At 46.2% G+C, this 16,812-nt stretch overlaps 1 protein-coding gene across 4 annotated transcripts in view; it reads left to right on the top strand.

Moving 5' to 3' along the window:
• Positions 1-16,812, top strand: part of ccz1 (CCZ1 vacuolar protein trafficking and biogenesis associated) — a 54,867-nt gene that overhangs the window by 21,146 nt on the left and 16,909 nt on the right. For all 4 annotated transcript variants that reach the window (XM_078240614.1, XM_078240615.1, XM_078240613.1 and 1 more), the window contains exons 9-12: positions 4,905-5,080; positions 9,228-9,309; positions 11,274-11,335; positions 13,585-13,696. In XM_078240614.1, coding sequence (XP_078096740.1) covers positions 4,905-5,080; positions 9,228-9,309; positions 11,274-11,335; positions 13,585-13,696 — 432 coding nt within the window. The remainder of the gene's footprint in view (positions 1-4,904; positions 5,081-9,227; positions 9,310-11,273; positions 11,336-13,584; positions 13,697-16,812) is intronic.

The raw sequence follows: 16,812 nt of genomic DNA, 5'->3' as shown, positions 1-16,812 counted from the left end.
GACTGCCTGCAGTGATAGTGGAGTCAGACACTTTAGGAACATTTAAGCGGTTATTGGATAGGCACATGGAGCACACCAGGATGGTAGGGAGTGGGATAGCTTGATCTTGGTTTCAGATGAAGGTCGGCACAACATCGTGGGCCGAAGGGCCTGTTCTGTGCTGTACTGTTCTATGTTCTATGTTCTATGCAGAGTAGGCTAAGGAGATTTAATAGAGGTGTTCAAATTTATGAGGCGGTTTTGATCGTAGCATGCTTATAGAATTCCTACAGCCATTCGGTCCATCAAGCCTGCACCCATAACAGTCCCACCCACACCCCAGCCCCGTAACCCCACATATTTACCCTGGCTAGTCTCCCCTGACACTAAGGAGCAATTGAGCTCGGCCAATCCATCTAACCCGCATGTCTTTGGAGAATGGGAGGAAACTGGGGCACCTGGAAGAAACACACACAGACACAGGGAGAATGTGCAAACTCCACACAGACAGACGGTCACCAGAGGCCGGAATCAAACCTGGGTGCCTGGCACTGTGAGGTAGCAGCACTAACCACTGTGCCGCCTATTAAGTAGGTAGGGATAATCTAATTCTTCTGACAGGAGGGCCAGTAACCAGAGGTCACAGATTTGGGATAATTGGCCAAGAGGAGAGATGAGGTGATGTTTTTGCACACAGCGTGTTGTTGTGATCTGCAATGCGCTGCATGTTAGCGCAGTGGAAGCAGATTCAGTAGTGACTTGCAAAAGGAAATCAGATAAACACTTGAAAAGGAGAAATTTGCAGGACTGCAGGGTAAGAGCAGAGGAGTGGGACTAACTGGATATCTGTTCCAAAGAACCAGCACAGGCATGGTGGGCTGAATGGCCGCCTCTTATGCTGTAAGAATCCACGATTTGTTTTGGCAGCCTTGTTGTCCTTTCCTCGCCTCCTGTCCCGAAGGTGCGGACTCTTTTTCACTGTGACTTCCATCGGCCACCTCCTGCCAACTTGCCCTCTGGTGGGCCAGGGTCAGTGGACTGTTTGACTGCAGGTTGCTGCACAACCATTCCTGGTATTCTCTCACCAGCCCCCGCCCCCCCACCATTTCCCCCAAGTGTGCTGTAGTAACCTTAATGAAAATACAGTGCAAATTCATCAGGATGGCACTGGAGCTAAAAGGGTTAAATAGTGAGGGCAGGTTGCATAGACTAGGCTTGTATTGCCTCAAGTACAAAAGGGTTACGGTTTAACGCAGTTGAAGTTGTTAAGATAACCGCAATTAAGATCAGTGCTCCACGACTGGGAATAGTCAGAATCTGTCTTTGCCGAGTCACTTTCCAGCGATCCTGCTCCTGTCACCTCCCGTCCACCAACCCAAGCCTTCCTAGAAGGTGGCATTCAGCCTCTTGAGCCAGGCAGCACGGTAGCACAGTGGTTAGCACTGCTGTCTCACAGCATCAGGGTCCCGGTTCAATTCCGGCCTCGGGTCACTGTCAGTGTGGAGTTTGCACATTCTCCCCGTCTCTGCGTGGGTTTCCTCCGGGTGCTCCGGTTTCCTCCCACAGTCCAAAGATGTGCGGGTTAGGTGGATTGGCCATGCTAAATTAACCCTAATGTCAGGAGGATTAGCAGGGTAAATATGTGGGGTTAGGGATAGGGCCCGGCGTGGGATTGTGGTCAGGGCAGACTCGATGGGCCAAATGGCCTCCTTTTGCACTGTAGGGTTTCTATGGATTCTAGATCCGCCATTCAGTTAGATCATGGTTAATCTATAGTTTAACTCTATTTATCTGCCTGGGTTCTGTAACCCAATAAAAATCTATCAGTCTCAGCTTTGAAATTTTCACTCGAGCCCGAGAAAATAATTTCTCTTTATATATCCTATCAGATCCTTTAATCAAGTCAAACCCTTTAATTAGGTCATCCCATATCTTCTATTTGGATGGGAATATAATCCTGGCATTCCTGCTTGACTGGACAATAACCACTTCATCCTCTCATAATCCTTGTGAAAAAAAAAGATCCAGGTTCCCCCCCCCCCCGCTTCTGGAAAGAAATACTCGGAGGAAATTCCTTTCCAGCCCTCTCAGGCAGTCAGAGCTATTCCAGGAAAACACACGGACCATGTCAACTCTAAAGCCACGATCCAAGCTGGATTTTCCTGGCCCCAGGGAATGTGGATGGCCAGGAAAGTAGAGCAATGTCGGGACACCTCCCTGACGCATTCCTGCCGCCAGGGAGATTCTGCGGGGGCGGCCTGGGGAGTGAATTGACTGACTGATGCACAAAGGTGGGGCAGGCAATTTTAGTCGTTCCAAAGCCTCAATTGGAGGCAATTTTGCGGCACTGTCAGCATTTGTACCACCACTGAGAATCCCTGCCATTTGGAGAGGCTGCCTGCTCCAGGAAGGCAGTCAGTAACCCAGCGGCAGCCCTCAGGTGGGGGTGCATCCTAGTCCAAAGCTCCATCCCCAAAAGAAGGAACCGTTGGCAGAACAGGCCATCCCCAGCCATCCAACCAGAGGTATCTCCTGTCCGTTCCGAGGGGCGTGCTGCCTTCCCCCTCCTCCAAAATATTGAACTGTTTTTGCACCCTTGGGTGTTCCTCCATGTTAAGACCCTCAGAGCTGCCCCAACAGCCACCTCATCTCCCAGCGGGGCTGCAGACACTCTAGAATTGCAGACCCTCTTGAGTGGTCCGGCAGCATTGAGGGTTCATTTGTCATCCGCCAGTGTGGAGACAGCCATGGCCGCCTCCGGTCTGGCTCCCGGCACGTGCCGACTCAGGATGCCTAATCGGGCGTCCTGAAGCTTGCAGGAAAATTCTACCAACTGTGTCTGAGGCAGCACTTGTGTCTCTCAAATTTATTGCCCCCTCCCCCCCCGCCGATTCTCATTCCCCCCCCAGTGTTGCTTCCAACACTTTGATTCCTTTTTAGCTGCTCGAGCTGTTAAACATATTTATTTCAGCAGCTCCATGTGGTTTTTTTTTGGTGATCTGAACTTGAGTGTGTGTGTGTGTGCTTGCATTTCCTCTTATTCCCCACTCCCTGGTCTCTGATATCCTTATAGCCTCGTAGTCCTCAAGGCCTGAATAATAGATAATGGATTAGTTTAAACATTGAGCTGGCTAAATGTCACTGCGATCTAACCCCACTGCTATAAACAATTTAATCAACAGTTTGACATTAAATTACATCAGGCTCTCTTATACTGATCTGTCCAAACATATTTTGTCGTTGCATTATTTGCCTAGTTCTTGTACATTCTAAACTGGTCACTGCTGCCTGATTTATGCCATGCGTCAGGAGAAATGGGCTTTGTGAGAAGCTGCCTTTAACACCAAACTCTGCAATGAAGCCTGTATAATGTTACAGTTAAATAATTCATCTGAAGCGACAGCACAATTTAAAATGATTTCCTCACTCTTTTTAATCTCAAGTACATATCAGCGTAAAATCCCGTCAATACTGGGTTTATTTTGTCTCTTTTAAAAACTTTCTAGCAATGGTTTCGGAATTTCACCCATTCAGAAAATCGAGCACCATTACATACGAGACGATCCCCATTTATTTTTCATTGAGAACTCCGGAAGTTTTGCTAATTAGGTCAGTGACCACTGGCAATGTAAAACCTCAACAGTTACTGACTTCATTAATCAAAACGGCGGATAAGGTGTCTCTTGGGCGAAAGTGGTTATATTCCAATGCGGTACCGTGGGAGTGCAACACTGTCAGAGGCGCTGCCTTTTGGGTGAAATGTTTAGATCCCACAGAGCTCTTGGCTGTGGAATTCTCCCCAGTGTCCTGGCTGATGTTTGTAACATAGAAACATAGAAGTTAGGAACAGGAGGAGGCCAGTTGGCCCTTCGAGCCTGCTCTGCCATTCATCACGATCATGAATAATTGTCCAACTCAATAACCTAATCCTGCTTTCTCCCCATAACCTTTGATCCCATTCACCCCAAGTGCTATATCCAACCGCCTGTTGAATACATTCAATGTTTTGGCATCAACTACTTCCTGTGGTAATGAATTCCATAGGCTCACCACTCTTTGGGTGAAGAAATGTCTCCTCATCTCCGTCCTAACTGATCTATCCTGAATCCTCAGACTGTGACCCCTGGTTCCCCACCATTGGGAACATCCTTCCTGCATCTACCTTGTCTAGTCCGGTTAGAATTTTATAAGTGTCTATGAGATCTCCCCTCATTCGTCTGAACTCCAGCGAAAAAAATCCTAACCTAGTCAATCTCTCCACATGCATCAGTCCCGCTATCCCTGGAATCAGCTTGGTAAACCTTTGCTGCACTCCCTCGAGTTTGTAACCCAACTGATATTACTCAAATAAAGCCTGGATTGTCTGGCCATCATCACATTATTGTGGGAGCTTGCTGTGCACAAATTAGCTGCTGCGTTTCCTACACTCCCAACAGTGACCACACTTCAAAAGCAGTGAATAACCGACTTTCGTACAGACTCAAGGACAACTTCTTCCCTGTTGACATCAGACTTTTGAATGGACCTACCATATATTAAGATGATCTTTCTCTTGACCTTACCTATAACTGTTAATACTATATTCTGCACTCTCTCCTTTCCTTCTCCCCTATGTACTCTATGAACGGTATATTTTGTCTGTATAGCACGCAAGAAACAATACCTTTCACTGTATCGCAATACTCCACTCACCTGATGAAGGAGCAGTGCTCCAAAAGCTCATGCTACCAAATAAACCCGTTGGACTTTAACCTGATGTTGTGAGACTTCTTACTGTCCCAATACAAGTGACAATAAATCAAATCAAAGTAACAGGTTCAAGAGACTGAATGGCCTTCCCCAGTTTAAGTCAGGGTGATAGATTTTTTTTTCAATAGGGCAAATAAAAATGGAGATACAGAATCTTTTTGATCCTCCTTCCACAGTACTTGCAAACGTTGCACTTACAGTCGTGTGACCTGCTGGATGTGTTTGGCGGAATCAGTTTCTTCCCTCTCGATAAGATGACCTACCTGAAGATTCAGTCGTTTGTCAACAGGATGGAGGAGAGTCTAGATCTCGTTAAGTACACAGCATTTCTGTACAACGATCAACTCATCTGGTAAGTCCATTGTTAGCTGATGCTGGAGTCTGCTTTGACTGGGGGCGGTAGTGAAAAGTTCTCAGGCTAACTGGGAAGCCAGACCAGTGCAGGTTTAACTCCTTATCTAAAAGACACCACCAGCAGTGCGATAATTATTATTCCACAGAGAATCTTGGCTTAAATTTTGTGCTCAAGTCTCTGGAACAGGATTTGAACCTTTTGACTCAGAGACAAGGGTGATACACCCTAGGTGTGTTGGTGATGGCCTAGTGGTATTATCGCTGGACTATTAATCCAGAAACTCAGCTAATGTTCTGAGGGCCCGAGTTCAATTCCTGCCACAGCAGACGGTGAATTTGAATTCAATAATTTTGAAATAAAATTATCTGGAATAAGAATCTACTGATGACCATGAAACCATTGTCCATAGTCGGGAAAACCCATCTGGTTCACTAATTGTTCTTTAGGGAAGGAAATCTGCCGTCCTGACCTGGCCCGGCCTGTGTGTGACTCCAGAGCCATAACAATGAGGTTGAACAAGAGCAATTAGGGATGGGCAATAAATGCTGGCCAGCCAGTGACGCCCATGTCCCACGAATGAATAAAATAAATGAATAAAAAAGAAGCTGTATGAGGCCACAACCCCTTCATTCGGGTCCACCATTCAGTAAGACCATGGCTGAACTTCTATCTTGACCTCTTCTTCCCTCACTGTCCCCATATCCCTTAATCCCCATACTAAATCCATTAGGTCCATTCAAAAATCTATCGCTATCTGTACTGAGCTTCCACAACTCCATAGCACAGAGAATTCTAAAGATTCGCAACCCTCTGAGTGAAGAAATTCCTCCTCTTTTCAGTCTGATACTGAAAGTCTGAGTTCTGAGCTGTCCAGCCAGGGAAACGTCCTCTCAACATGTACCCCCTCAATCCCCTGAGAATTGTCTGTGTTTCAATGAGGATTTGTGCGTTTCTGGGGAAGTTGCTTTTAAATTGTGACAGAACATGTGCAGGATGTCCATGACACACTGCCCAGTACCTGTGTGCAACATAACTGATATCAATAGTCGGCTGATAGTATAGAGCCTGAATATTGCTGAAAAAGGCACATGCTGTCGAAGCTTTCCGTTGTGCACTCAGCAGGACAATCAGCAAGAAAACCAAATTGTAAAGGGAACAACAATTTATACTGCATGACAAGAGAGTGCTGATTGGTTGACGAGTAGACTGATTGGTAGAGGCATTGCCATGGAGAATCCACCAGTTGACTGATAACTGACAGTTAACTGCCAGGCTTTGTTGAAATTATACATGTTAAATTATAAATTGTGGTTCAAGATCCTGTCGGGTCTGTCTCTGGATTCACAGACCCTAGGCACAGGTTAGAGATGAACACTAAGATCCGGGGGAACTTGGTTATTGGTTGAAAGGGATGTGTCACTTTCTCTATCTTAATTATCCATCAAGAAACCTAGTTTAGGGGAACTGTGAAGCTGAAGAACAGGCATGAAAGGCAGCAGGTTTGATTGCGTCTGTGTTGTGAAAAGCTGCATGGTGCATCCCCCTCTAGCTGACACGCCAGGAGCAAGATTGAGAAAGTGCTGCACTGTCGGAGGTGACAGTTTTTGAATGAGCCTTTAACTGAGGCTGTGTTTGCCCTCTCAGGTGGACATAAAAGACCCTAAGACACTTTCAATGAAGATCAGGGGAGTAACCCTCGGTGTCCTGGCCAGTATTGATTGTTTAATCCACACCGGTGGCACAGTGGTTAGCTCTGCTGCCTCACAGCACCAGGACACAGGGTTCAGTTCCAGCCTTGGGTGACTGTCTGTGTGGAGTTTGCACGTTCTCCCCGTGTCTGTGTGGCTTTCCTTCGGGTGCTCCAGTTTCCTCCCACAGTCTAACAATGTGCAGGTTAGGTTGATTGGCCATGCTAAATTGCCCCTTAATGTCATGGGGATTAGCAGGGTAAATACATGGGGGTTACAGGGACAGGGCCTGGGTGGGATTGTTGTTGGTGCAGGCTCAATAGGCCAAATGGCCTCCTTCTGTACTGTAGGAGTTCCATGATCGTTAAAGCAGATTATCTGGTCATTAGCAGAGTGCTGTTTGTGGGAGCTTGCTGCATGCAAATTAGCTGCTGCATTTGCCATATCACAGTAGTGATTACACCTCTATCATTCATTATCTGTAAAGCACACTGAGAAAGGCACTGTATAAATACAAGTCATAGAAACCTAGAAACAGGAGGAGGCCATTTGGCCCTTCGAGCCTGCTCCGCCATTCATTTTGATCAGGCTGAATCAAATGTAATATCCTGAACCCCCTCCCCCCTTCCTCCCATATCCCTTGATCCCTTTAGCGCCAAAAGCTATATCTAATTCCTTCTTGAAATCACACAACACCTTGGCATCAACGACATTTTGTGGTAGTGAATTTCACACATTCACTACTCTCTGGGTGGAGAAATTTGTCCTTGCTGAAAGGTGTACCCATTATCCTCAAACTATGACTCCAAGTTCTGGACTTCCCCACCATTGGGAACATTCTTTCTAACCCCGTCTAACCCTGTTAGAGTTGTATAAATTTCTATAAGATCCCCTCTCTTCTAAACTCCAGTGAATATAATCTTAACCAATTTAGTCTCTCCTCATATGACAGACCTACCATCCTAGGAAACAGCTTGATAAACCTCCGCTGTACTCCCTCTATAGCAAGGACATCCTTCCTCAGATAAGGACACCAGAATTGCATGCAATACTCTCGGTGTGGCCTCACCAACACCATATACAATTGCAGCAAAACATCCCTATCCCTTTACTCAAATCCTCTCGCTATGAAGGCCAACATACCATTTGCCGCCTTTATTGCTTGCTGTACCTGAGCGCTTACTTTCAGTGACTGATGCACGAGGACTCCAAGCTTTCGTTGAGTATCCACCTCTCTCAATTTACATCCATTCAAGTAATAATCTGTCTTCCTATTATTGCTACCAAAGTGGATAACCTCACATTTATCCACATTATACTGCATCTGCCATGCACATACCCACACACTCAGCTTGTCCAAATCACGCTGAAGCATCTCTGCATCCTCCTTGCAGCTCACCCTCCCATCCAACATTGTATCATCAGCAAATTTGGAGATAATACATTCAGTTCCCTGTTCCAAATCATTAATATATAATGTGAACAGTTGGGTCCTAGCACACATCCCTGTGGAACCCCACTATTCACTGACTGCCAATCAGAAAAAGACCCATCTGTGCCAACTCTTTGCTTCCTATCTGCTAACCAGCTTTCTATCCATCTCAAGGCATTACCTGCATGTGCTTTAACTTTACATAGTAGTCTGTTTTGTTGGAGCTGGACGATATGCGAATCCTGTATAAGTATCTCACAGTAAGAAGTCTCACAACACCCTCTCCACATCATAAGTATCTCACAACATCACTCTTCCCAAGGCAACTGGAGCCCCGAGGTATTCTCAGAGTGCCTTTAATTTGTCTCTATGCTCATGTACAACATTAAAGCATAAGGTTAAAATTAGAGCTAGGCTGTTCAGGGGTGACCTCAGGAAGCACTTCTTCACACAAAGGGTAGTGGGAATCAGGGACTCTGTCTCTCTGATGCTGAGGGAGATCAGTTAAGAATTTCACGAGAGAACTAGATATTTTTTGGGGTGAGGGTTTTGTCGAAAGCCTTCTGAAAGTCTAAATAAACCACATCCACTGGTTCTCCTCGGCCAATCTACTAGTTACATCCTCAAAGGATTCCAATAGATTCATCAAGCATGATTTCCCTTTTGTAAATCCATGCTGACTTTGTCTGATTATATCACTGCCTTCCAAATGCCGAGTTATGAAATCCTTGATAATAAATTCTAGCAACTTCCCCAGTACCGATGTTAGGCTCACTGGTCTATAGTTCCCTGTTTTCTCTCTACCTCCCTTTTTGAATAGCAGACTTACATTAGCTACCCTCCAATCTGTAGGAACTATTCCAGAGTCCACAGAATTTTGGAAAATAACCACCAATGGATCTACTATTTCCAGGGCCACTTCTTTAAGCACTCTGGGGGTGAAGACTATCAGAACCTGGAGATTTATCCACCTTCAATCCCATCGATTTCCCCAAAACCATTTCTCCATTCTTCTTTCTTTCAGGAGTGGGTTGGAACAGGACGATATGCGAATCCTGTATAAGTATCTTACAACATCGCTCTTCCCAAGGCAATTGGAGCCTGAGGTATTCTCAAAGTTTAATCTGTCGCTACGCTCAAGAAGTACAACATTAAGGCATAAGGTTAAAATTAGAGCGGGGCTGTTCAGGGGTGACCTCAGAAAGCACTTCTTCACACAAAGGGTGGTGGGAATCAGGAACTCTGTCTCTCTGATGCTGAGGGAGATCAGTTAAAAATTTCACGAGAGAACTAGATTTTTTGGGGGGTGAGGGTTTTGGAATCGGGGTGGGTAGATGGAGTTAATCTATAAGATCTCATAGTATAGCAGCACAGTGGTTAGCACTGCTGCCTCACAGTGCCAGGGACCTGGGTTCAATTCTGGCCTCGGGTCACTGTCTGTGTGGAGTTTGCACATTCTCCCCGTGTCTGTGTGTGTTTCCTCCGGGTGCTCCGGTTTCTTCCCACAGTCCAAAGATGTGTGGGTTAGGTGGATTGGCCATGCTAAATTGCCCCTTAATGTCCCAAGATATGTAGGGGTTGGGGGGGATTAGCGAGGTAAATACATGGGGCTATGGGGATAGGGCCTAGATGGGATGTTCTGTCAGAGAGTTGATGCAGGCTCAATGGGCTGAATGGCCCTTCTTCTGCACTGTAGGGATTCTATGGCGGAGCATATTCAAGGAGTTGAAGACTCGGCATTCTGTCAGATCTTTTATTAACAAGGGGTTTTTAAGTTTTTTTAAAACCAGTGAACCTTTGTGCCTATTGCAATGAGAGAGGTCAGGTACTGGCGAGAGGATTGCTGTGTCCTCTTTTGGGAACTCACTGAGGGCCCAGAACACCGCAGTTAGACACAGTTACCACCTCTTCTGCTCTGCCTCATTGAGGTGCCTCACCCACAACCTTAGATCCCAGTTGTCCTGAAGCCATTGAAAGGGTGCAGAGGAGATTTACAAGGATGTTGCCTGGATTGGGGGGCATGCCTTATGAGGATAGGTTGAGGGAGCTTGGTCTCTTCTCCCTGGAGAGACGAAGGATGAGAGGTGACCTGATAGAGGTTTACAAGATGTTGAGAGGTCTGGATAGGGTAGACTCTCAGAGGCTATTTCCAAGGGCTGAAATGGTTGCTACGAGAGGACACAGGTTTAAGGTGCTGGGGGGTAGGTACAGAGGAGATGTCAGGGGTAAGTTTTTCACTCAGAGGGTGGTGGGTGAGTGGAATCGGCTGACGTCGGTGGTGGTGGAGGCAAACTCGTTGGGGTCTTTTAAGAGACTTCTGGATGAGTACATGGGATTTAATGGGATTGAGGGCTATAGATAGGCCTAGAGGTAGGGATATGATCGGCGCAACTTGTGGGCCGAAGGGCCTGTTTGTGCTGTGGCTTTCTATGTTCTATGTTCTCTCTGGGGAGCATGGTGGTGCTGGGGGGGGAGGAATCTGCTCCAGCAGAGCAGTCTGGTGCTGCAATGCCTTATCACATGCCACCCTCCTCAGCCCAGCCCCGGGGACCAGGGTTAATACAGCTCAGATTTCTATCGTGCAGCAACTTTAGCTGTTAAAGTGACATTGATTCTGTCAAGGCCCTGACAGCCTAACTGAGAAACCGTGTCCACTGGCAGGAAGGCTGGTAATCAAATGTCACAGATTGAAGGTAATTAGCAAAAGAATCAGAGACTTGATGAGAATTGTTTTTTTTACCCAGCGGGTTGTAGTGATCTGGAATGCGCTGCCCCGAAAGGTTGGTGGAAGCAGATTCAGTGGTGACTTCCGAAAGGGAATCGGATAAATATTTGGAAGGGAAGAAATTTGCAGGATTATGAGTAAAGAGCCAGCCCGGACACAATGGGCCAAATGGTTTCCCTCCGTGCTGTACCATTCAGGCTGAGATTGATATCTGAACCCAGAGGTGAAATTTATTAATCTGAACCTCTACAGGGTATAGTAATTTGTGAATAAATTATGTTAATGATGATGTTTTGCATTAATAACTCTGGCCGTATTGAACTTGTTTCCTTCCTTTGCCCTTAGCTAATTGGTCGTGATTCCCCGGGACGAGGTGGAATAACTGTGAGCCTCAACCATTATGGCAGGTAAAGTCTCCCATGACAACCGTTGGTGATTTATTTATTATGTTAGGACTCTGATGTACATAGAATCCTACAGTGCAGAAATAGATTCAGGCAGTAGTCCCTTGTTATTGGAGATTCCAATGGTTGACTCAATCTAACTATGGAAACTCTTTAAGTGTTAAGGAAGATGCAATAAGTAAGCAAGCGCTTTAAAAGCTGCCATCCAACACAATTAAAAGTGCTTCATTTCCTGCCCAGGCACTGATCCCTGGTGTTGTGAGACGACTTACTCTGTATTTTGTGTGGGGGCAAGGAATGAGGGTGGAAGGCGGGACAGGACAGGTTTTCACAGACCTGCGCCCCACAAAGAGCAAAATAAGCTCAGATGTTGGCAACAGATCCTTGTGGAGAGAAAGATTCCTTCAGCAGCATCTCCCGAAGCCACAACCTCTGCCACCTACAAGGACATGGGTGGCAAACATATGGCAACACCACCACCTGCAAGTCCCCCTCCAAATCACACAGCACTGTGACTTGGAAATATATCGCCGTTCCTTCACTGTCGCTGGGTCAAGTTGCTGGAACTTCCTCCCTAATAGCATTGTGGGTGTACCCCACACCACATGGCCAGCGGTTCAAGAAGGCAGCTCTTCACCAGCTCCAGAGAAGTTAGGGATGGGCAATAAATGTTGGCTAAGCCAGTGCTGCCCACATCCTGAGAATGAAAATGTGATCCGTTCCCGATTTCAGTAAGTATATTACTATGGCTCAAACCCTACAGTGCAGAAGGAGGCCATTTGGTCCATCAAGTCTGCACCGACCACAATCCTACCCAGGCCCTATCCCCATAACCTCATGCATTTACCCTAGCTAGTCCCCCTGACTCTAAGGGGCAATTTAGCATGGCCAATCCACCTAATATAGTGATCTAAATACAACAGAGTGATCAAACTCCAATATAGAGATCAAACTCTAATAAAGAATCTAAAGTCACGATTTGAATTGTCTCACAAATAGCAACTGGAGTCTGCTGCGTGATTGGCTATGGAGAGTCGATCTTGAAACTTAGTCACCTAAAGATTCCTGGGGGCAGGTGTCCTGGTATTCCATTTAGAATGGAGATCTGGTCTTTGAAAAAGACACACTTCTACGAACTGAGGCCATCATTCATGAGGGAAAGTTTCCCTCGGGACTCTGTACCTGAGGTGGGATGGGGAGGTCAGTGCGTTTAGTTTGGGAGCAGACATTTTGTGCTCTGCAGGAACCTGTGAGGAGTGACACCGAGAGCAATTAATCTGTGTCTTGGTTGAGGGAGGAAGAACAAGAGATTCCAATGGTTAACTCAATCTAACTATGGAAACTCTTTCCCTTTAAGGATTCTCTTGGGTACGGTGCGTTAATGTTTTATGTTCTATTACTTTGAGAAGTCATCTGTTTGTAAAACTGTGGGAAGTTGGGCCAGGATGTCCTTGAACATTGAACACTTTGCTTGTATCAGCTCTGGGTTCAGCACTCCATACTCAGCACAATCCTTTTAATTACAAAAAAAATAAGACAGTATCTGCAGAGAGAGATGAACAGAGTTAACATTTTGGATTAATGACCTTTCTTTAGACCTTCTGCATGTTTCCCCGCATTTTCTGTTTCTTTTTCTGATTTTCAGCATCTGCAGTATTTTGTTTTCAACACATACTCCGGAGAGAATGCAGTGTTGGGTCTATCCGTGCCGGCCACTGAATTTGTTTTGGCATTAAGCTGGCCCGAGAACTGATATTCCCAAACGGTCAGGAAATCTCCACTGTTGGAAATGCCCACTTGCCACACTCTTGCGGCACGGTAGCACAGTGGTTAGCACTGCTGCTTCGCAGCTCCAGAGACCTGGGTTCGATTCCCGGTTTGGGTCACTGTCTGTGTGGAGTTTGCACACTCTCCTCGTGTCTGCGTGGGTTCCCTCCGGGTGCTCCGGTTTCCTCCCACAGTCCAAAGATGTGCGGGTTAGGTTGATTGGCCATGCTAAATTGCCCTTAGTGTCCTGAGATGCGTAGGTTAGAGGGATTAGTGGGTAAATGTATAGGGATATGGGGGTAGGGCCTGGGTGGGATTGTGGTCGGTGCAGACTCGATGGGCCGAATGGCCTCTTTCTGTACTGTAGGGTTTCTATGATTTCTATGATTTAGCAGAAGGCAGCAGGCTAGGCTTCTGCATTACTCTGTCACAGTCGTAATCCTCGTGAAAGGATTCTAATCCTGAAGATGTTTGTTTTTCCTCAGATTTCTCACTGGCCCGTACGATATCAACAATCCCGAACTCGTGGTCCGGTTTCCCAGGATCTTTGTGAATACTGACAGTGCCTGTGAAGAATTGCATCTAATTGTCTACAAGGTGAAATCTGTCTTCAACCTTACGTGCAGAAAACCTCTTGCCGATAGATAGCAGGAGACAGACTCACGCCACAGACAATAGTTGAATAAATGATTAGCAAATGAGTATAAAGCAGGAAACCGCTCCCTTTTTAAAAGCATCACTACAAAGAGATCATCCCGAAATGTCAGCCAGCCAATGAAGCACTTTTTGAAGTGAAGTCACTCTTATAATGTGTGAAATGCGGCAGCAATATAGGATCATAGAATCTACAGTGCGGAAGGAGGCCTTTTGGCCCATCGAGTCTGCACCAACAACAATCCCACCCAGGTCCTATCCCCATAACCCCACATATTTACTCTCCTAGTCCCTCTAACATTAAGGAGCAATTTAACATGGCCAATCAACCTAACCAGCACATCTTTTGGACTGTGGGAGGAAACTGGAGCACCCAGAGGAAACCCACACAGACACGGGGAGAGTGTGCAAACTCCACACAGACAGTGACCCAAGGCTGGAATCAAACCCAGGTCCCTGGCACTGTGAGGCAGCAATGCTAACCACTGTGCCACCGTGCCGCCCACGGTATATGAACACAGCAAGCAACACATCAGTGTGCTAATGACCAGATTAAAGTTTGACCAGCACACCATCAAGCTCTTCCTTGCATAGCCCCATAGGATCTTTCACATCCTTTCCAGACCGAATCTGAGTCCCGCATCCCAGGCGGAATCTGAGCCCCGCATCCCAGGCGGAATCTGAGCCCCGCATCCCAGGCGGAATCTGAGCCCCGCATCCCAGGCGGAATCTGAGCCCCGCATCCCAGGCGGAATCTGAGCCCCGCATCCCAGGCGGAATCTGAGCCCCGCATCCCAGGCGGAATCTGAGCCCCACATCCCAGGCGGAAGATAGCATCTGTAACAGTGCAGCACTCTCTCAGTGCTGAAGTCAGCCTGGGCTTTTGTGCTCAAGTCCCTGGAGTGGGGTTCCAACCCACAACCTTCTAACTCAAGAGGACAGAGTGCACCCCATTGGGCTTTGGCAGCTATTAAAGTCCAGTATCTGCAGTAACATTCGTTTTGTTCTTGTGTAGTATAGCAAATTTTAAATAATTAACAAGGGACTTAAAACAACTCTGAGTTTGCAGGTAAATACAAAATTGTGTAATCGAGCCCTCCCCTCATTAGTTTGTGACATGGCCAAAATACAAAAGCAATACTAACCTGATGCCAGTCTGTGTGGGTGCCGCTGCCATTGTCTGATTTAGGCTGATTGATAGCCATATTGTTCGGAGAACTGTGAAAAGTTATTTGGTGATGCAGTTGTTTGAGCTCAATGGTAACTGATCCTCCCTTCAGCTGATCTCGCGCATTCAATTGCTCTGGATAAAAAGGCCACAAAAACTCTACCTGTACAAGTGAAGCTGTGGCACTCGGAGATGTGTGGCCCCAGATAGCTTAACCTGGCCAATAGCAAGTAAATAGGACAGTTGAATGGGGGTTATGATCTACATTGAAGCTCTTTCTTATAGGAGACCACTGTTGCTGGTAGGCTATCGCCATCATTGGGTTTACTATCATTGTAGCCACCGCCCCCCACCCCAGGATTCTTTTGCTCCCTTCCACGATGAAGCAATATAAACGCTAGGGTTGGGTTTCGGATGCTCCCATAGTCTCTCCATCATTGATCTGTTCTGTACTGGGGCAGCATCATTCCCTTTAGGTTGTGGAGGCAGTTGGATAATTTGAGCATTCGCCCATTCTCCATTAAGGATTGTGCCTCCTCCTATCCCCTGGAACCTGCTACCTATTGGCCATTGACATTTCCTCGGGTTAGCCGGATTACTTAACCTTCATCCAAGATTTGGGTGGGGCGATCAGAGATTGATGGCGCTGTCTACCATCATTGAACAGTCACCAGCTTGAATTCCTGACCTCCAGAGTAACTGTGTAAATCACCGAATACATATTATTTCCTCATTATCTCCATGCTGCTTGTGGTAGCTTGCTGTGTGCAAATTGGCTGCTGCGTTTCCTACATTACAACAGTGACTACATTTCAAAAAGTACTCCATTGGCTGTAAAGCGTTTTGGGATGAGGTTGTGAAAGGTGCTATAGAGATGCAAGACTTTGTCCTTCAATGAAATCAAATATTTCATATTAAATAGGCTGTGGTCTTGAGTTTGATGATTTTTCTCTTGCGATTGTTTTATAACATGTTAAATTTGTAAAGAATGTTGATCGTTTAAACTTTAGTTCAGAGTTTGGCTCACTTCAAAACAATGCCCACATTTGATTTTATTTTATTTGTGTCACAAGTAGGCTTGCATTAAAACACTGCAATGAAGTTACTGTGAAAATCCCATAGTCGCCACACTCCAGCGCCTGTTTGGGTACACTGAGGGAGAATTTAGCATGGCCAATGCGCTAACCAGCACGTCTGTGGGAGGAAACCAGAGCACCCGGGGGAAACCCACGCAGACACGGGGAGAACGTGCAGACTCCGCACAGACAGTGATCCAAGCCGGGAATCAAACCCGGGTCCCTGGCACTGTGAGACAGCAGTGTTAACCACTGTGCTACCCCTACATAGTAAGAGTTTTAACAACACCAGGTTAAAGTCCAACAGGTTTATTTGGTAGCAATTTGGTATTGGCTACCAAATAAACCTGTTTGACTTTAACCTGGTGTTGTTAAAACTCTTACTGTGTTTACCCCGGTCCAACGCTGGCATCTCCACATCATGACTACCCCTACATGACAGATTGCGCCCAAGATGATACAGTAAATTTCACATTAATCTTCTTGTTCTTCATTATGTTTAACTCCTCAATCCATTTTAGTAATGGCCAGATGCAGTGAAGCATTTGATGGCCTGTTGCATGATGAATAGGCAGTTTATTTTAGACCCGGAACAGGATCTGGAGGTCTTTATTGTCTGTGTTTCCCGTCATGTGTTTTGCTCTACTGTCTCAATGTGTCACTGTATGATTCAATTAAAACCATTTCAGTTGCTGCGCTAGGCATTCTCACCAGAGCTCAACAATTGGAGGTATCAAATAATTTAAAGTCAATATTGAACACAAACTAGGGTTGTTTAATTTGCTGGGATAATGGGTAATGTTGGGAAAACCTAT

Source organism: Mustelus asterias, chromosome 23, assembly GCF_964213995.1.
Source record: "Mustelus asterias chromosome 23, sMusAst1.hap1.1, whole genome shotgun sequence".
NCBI lineage: Eukaryota > Metazoa > Chordata > Chondrichthyes > Carcharhiniformes > Triakidae > Mustelus > Mustelus asterias.
This window is presented reverse-complemented; position numbering and strand designations above follow the sequence as displayed.